At 61.5% G+C, this 4,565-nt stretch overlaps 1 protein-coding gene across 1 annotated transcript; it reads left to right on the top strand.

The window, feature by feature from the left end:
- Positions 1-1,277: 1,277 nt before the first annotated feature.
- LOC147527685 (protocadherin beta-15-like) lies at positions 1,278-4,110 on the top strand. The gene is made up of 2 exons (XM_086621861.1): positions 1,278-3,564; positions 4,061-4,110. The coding sequence occupies exons 1-2, from the start codon at positions 1,278-1,280 to the stop codon at positions 4,108-4,110; spliced, it is 2,337 nt and encodes a 778-aa protein (XP_086477987.1).
- Positions 4,111-4,565: the final 455 nt, after the last annotated feature.

Here is a 4,565-nt window from a genome sequence, read left to right as displayed (position 1 = left end):
ATTAGTGCCAAAGCAAATGTCTCAAGAAGGACTTACGAATCACAAGATCACAAAACCTCAGGTTGGAAGGGAACTCAAGGATCATCTGGTCCCACCTTTCTTTGCAAAAGCACTCTCTAGACAAGATGGCCCAGCACTCTGTCCAGTCAAACCTTAAAAGTGCCCGATTCTGGGGAATTTACATTTATTTACCAAAGACCACAGGTGGGAAATGTGTTTCATAATTTGTCCGAGTAATAATCAGAACCCAAGAGAGAAAACACGTGCTGAGGTTCAGGACAGGGGCAGTGGTGGATGCAGGGATGTGAAAGAGGGAGACGGTCTCCTGGTCCATCCCTGGGAGATTTGGGAGGATGTCACTGCTGATCTGGGGTGACTCAGGCAGAGCCCGTTGGTTGGTAGCTGCCGACTTAATACCACAAGAAATAAATGTTTCCATTTAGCAGAGTGATGGAAAAAGCATTAACTGGACTGAACGCAGACAGAGAGAGGAGGTCGGTTTACCTCTCAAAAAAAGAACAACAAACAGGATACGTACCAGTGGTATTTACAGTATAATGGACAGGCAGAAGGTTGGAAATGATTCTCCCAGCTTTCCTCACGTTTGCACCCAGCGCAGGGCTCAGGGCAGCAGTCCTGCAGGATACCTAGGAATTCAGGTGCTGGCTGAATGCGAGAGGTGATGGAAGAAATTCATCCTGGGAGGTGCCTGGGAATGAGAGGATGGGAACGTTGGTCTCTCTTTGCACTCAGGCAGGGAAACCCCAGTGACTTGGGGAAGCATCTGTGCCTTTGGTCTGCAGGAAACTGATCCCCCTAAGCCAACCAGTCCTCTGGTGTGCTGGAGATGGATGGGCAGCAGCTCTGCAACCGGGAGGGATACTGCTTGCAAGCGAGGAGAGCGTTTCCACCGCACCTTTCAGATTCGGTTCGGCACGGAGAAGGCAGATTGAAGCAGCCAAGTGCCAAGCAGCAGCTGTGCCCGGCAGGAGAGAGAAGGCAGAGGGAAATATTCCGCCTCGCGACGCTGGGTGGGGGTGTTGGCCACGGAGCGGCTCGTTCCTCTGCCCGCACCGGGTTTAACGGCACCGAGAAACAAAAGAAAAAAAAGCGCGTGAGCTGCTCGGGAAGGGCTGCAGGGGCACGGAGTCGGGGTGCTCGGGGGCTTTCAGACCCCCTCAAGCCCCGGGGATTTCTGACAAACGTCTCTCTGCCACGGACGCTGCTTGAAACCGCCGGGAACCAGGGAGGACGGCGGGCGGCTTTTGCGGAGAGCAATGGCGTGGGGGAGCCGGAGCGGAGGCAGCGAGAGGCAAGTGATCTGGTTGATTGTGAGCGTGTGCGTGTGTCAGAGCGGGGCCGAAACGCTCCGCTATTCTCTGGCCGAGGAAATGCAGAGGGACTCCTTGGTGGCCGATCTCGCCAAGGACCTGGGGCTTTCTCCGAGCCAGCTCGCGGCTCGCAAGGCCCGCGTTGTGTCCGAGGGGAACGAGCGGCTTTTCCGCCTCAATCAAAACACCGGAGTCCTGACGGTAACGGAGTCGCTGGACCGAGAGGAGATGTGTCCGCGGAGCGATACGTGCACGCTCTTCTTTAAGCTATTCGTTGAAAATCCGTTGCAGCTGATCCGAGGGGAGGTGGAGGTTCGTGATGTGAACGACAACTCGCCCGTGTTCCCGGAGAAGGAGATGGTTTTAGAGATTCGGGAAACGACACCTCCTGGGACTCGTTTTCCTCTGGAAAGAGCCCAGGACAAGGACGTGGGCAGTAACGGTTTGCAGAACTACAGCCTCGGGTCCAATTCGCATTTCTCCCTCGCTCTCGGAACAGGAAAAGACGGAGTGAAATACCCGGACCTCGTTCTAGAGCGGCAGCTGGACCGCGAAGCGCGGCCGGAGATGAATTTACTCCTCACCGCTACCGACGGGGGCTCGCCACCCAGGTCGGGTACGGCTCAGATCCGGGTCGTGGTGCTCGATGCCAACGACAACATCCCGGTGTTCAGCCGGGAGGTCTACGAGGTGCGCCTGGCCGAGAACAGCCCCCCGGAGCAGCTGGTGGTCAGAGTCACGGCCTCAGATCCCGACGCAGGGTCCTACGGGAAAGTGCGGTACGCCTTCACCCAGACACCGGAGCGGTCCCGGCAGCTCTTCGAGCTGAACCCGGACACCGGGGAGATTCGGGTCTCGGGCAACCTGGACTTCGAGGAAGCGAAATCCCACGAGATGGTGGTGAGAGCCACGGACGGCGGGGGACTGTCTGCGCATTGCAAAGTGCAGGTGGAGGTCCTGGACGTGAATGACAACGCCCCGGAGATAGCGCTCACCTCCCTGACAGCCTCCATTCCCGAGGACGCCCCGGCCCGCACCGTGGTGGCCCTGTTCAGTGTGCGGGACCGGGACTCCGGCGACAACGGCAGGACGGAGTGCTCGATCGAGGGCGACGTGCCCTTCAGTCTCACTCCCACTTCCGATGGTTACTACGAACTGCGAACGAGCGCGGCGCTGGACAGGGAGAGGACGGCCGAGTATAACATCACGGTGACCGCCAGGGACTGGGGCAGGAGGCGGCTGAGCTCTCGGGAAAGCATCTTGGTGCAGATCGGCGACGTGAACGACAACGCGCCGGCGTTCAGCCAGGAGCTGTACAGCATGTCGGTGGCGGAGAACAACGGCCCGATGCTGCGGATCGGCAGCGTGAAGGCGACGGACGCGGACGCGGGAGAGAACGCGCGCGTCAGGTACGCGCTGGTGCGGCAGGAGGGTGAGGAGCAGCCCGAGGTGGCGGTGAACGCCGAGACCGGGGACGTTTACGTGGTGCGGCCGCTGGACTACGAGCAGGTGCGCGCCTTCGAGGTGGCGGTGCGCGCCGCCGACGGCGGGGCGCCGGCGCTGAGCGGCCAGGCGGTGGTGCGCGTGCTGGTGCGGGACGAGAACGACAACGCGCCCGTGGTGCTGCACCCGCGGGCCGAGGGCAGCGCGGCGCCGGGCGAGCTGGTGCCGCGCTGGGCGCGCGCGGGCTACCTGGTGGCCAAGGTGGTGGCGGTGGACGCGGACGCGGGGCAGAACGCGTGGCTGTCGTACGAGCTGGCGAAGGCGACGGAGCCGGGGCTGTTCCGCGTGGGGCTGCACAGCGGCGAGGTGCGCACGGCGCGGGCCGTGGCCGAGAGGGACGCGCCCCGGCAGCGGCTCGTCGTGCTGGTGCGAGACCGCGGGCAGCCGCCGCGCTCCGCCACCGCCACCCTGGCCATCGCCCTGGCCGACGGCTTCTCCGAGGCGCACTTGCGCCTGAGCGACGAGGCGCCGGCCGCCGAGCCCGACGGGCCGCTCACCCTCTACCTCATCGCCTCCCTGGCCTGCGTCTCGGCGCTCTTCCTGGCCACCGCGCTGGCCGCCGTGGTGCTGAAGGTGCGGCGGGCCGGGCGGAGCGAGGCGGACACCTTGCCCACCTTCCCCAAGGCTGCCCCGGAGAGCGACGCCGGCTCCCTGCCCCGCAGCTACGTCTACGACGTCTGCTTCGCCGCCGGCACCGTCAACAGCGACTTCCGCTTCCTCAGGCCCCTCTTGCCCTGCTTCCCCGCCGGGCTGCCCGCCGGCCCGGCCCAAGCGCGGAGCTCGCTGTGCTCGCAAGAGGCGGCCAACCTCGGCGAGGAAGGCGACTGGGCTGCACAGGTGAGGGGCGTGACCGGGCCGAGGCGAGGGGGGAGCGGGGAGGGAGCAGCGCGGGAAGGGGGTGGGTGAGTGGGTGGGTGGGTGGGGATCACTGCTGGGAGTAAGGACTATCGATGTTGCGGAGCTGGTGGTGGAGGAGGCGCTGGGGCGGGAGGAGGGAGTGTTCGGCGTCCCCTGCACTGCTGTTATGAGCTGGTTAGATCGAGTCTTTGGCGTCACCCCGACGAGGGGCTGTTGGACCATGAGAAGCTGAGAAGTAGGGATATGGATGTATGAACCGTAGTAGCCTCAGGTGAGACAAGGATGTCCACAGTGGCGTATGATTTCGAGCTTTAGATTGACCCCGTTCCGGTCAGAGACCCACCGCCTGGTCCAAACTCCTCTTAACCTCCCCAACCTCTGGGTAGAGAACAGAGGTGTCACACACGCAGTAGTGTAAGACAGGTCCTGCTTACCTTCAGCGCCCAAATGACAACCTGCACCTCTCTGTTCTTTGCAGGGCAGAGCTCCCCTCTCGGAAGACACAGGTCCCAGACCTGGGGAAGCAGCTTGCCCTGCAAACAGGGCGATGGAGCTAAATGTCAACTCTGCTCAAAACCCTTGGCTCGCCCACCAGTAAGTGAGGAGAGAGACAAGCATGTCTGTCCTCACCGGCTCATGTCCCACAGGGCAAAGAGTATGAAGAGACCAAACACCCACCAATAAAGGCCCAGGGAGGTCTAAGGCTTCTCTGCGAGAGAGCAAAACCGCTCTCCTCTTGAGCAGGACATGATTCGTGTAGGTGTTTTGTAATTGTGAGATGGATGGAGGAGGAGGACTGTGTTGCATGTTCATTACACTGAGACTTGGTGTGTGGTTGTAAGAGTGCTACTGCTTCTAGACGTTAAAAGAAAT

This window comes from Tauraco erythrolophus, chromosome 16, assembly GCF_009769465.1.
Source record: "Tauraco erythrolophus isolate bTauEry1 chromosome 16, bTauEry1.pri, whole genome shotgun sequence".
Taxonomy (NCBI): domain Eukaryota; kingdom Metazoa; phylum Chordata; class Aves; order Musophagiformes; family Musophagidae; genus Tauraco; species Tauraco erythrolophus.
Note: the sequence above shows the minus strand (reverse complement) of the source record. Positions and strands in the feature narration are given on the sequence as shown.

Coding starts and splice junctions, on each gene's coding strand:
- LOC147527685 (XM_086621861.1), top strand. CDS start 1,278: ATGGCGTGGGGGAGCCGGAGCGGAGGCAGCGAGAGGCAAGTGATCTGG. Junction 3,565..4,060: donor CCGCTTCCTCAGGCCCCTCT/TGCCCTGCTTCC, acceptor CTCCTCTTAACC/TCCCCAACCTCTGGGTAGAG.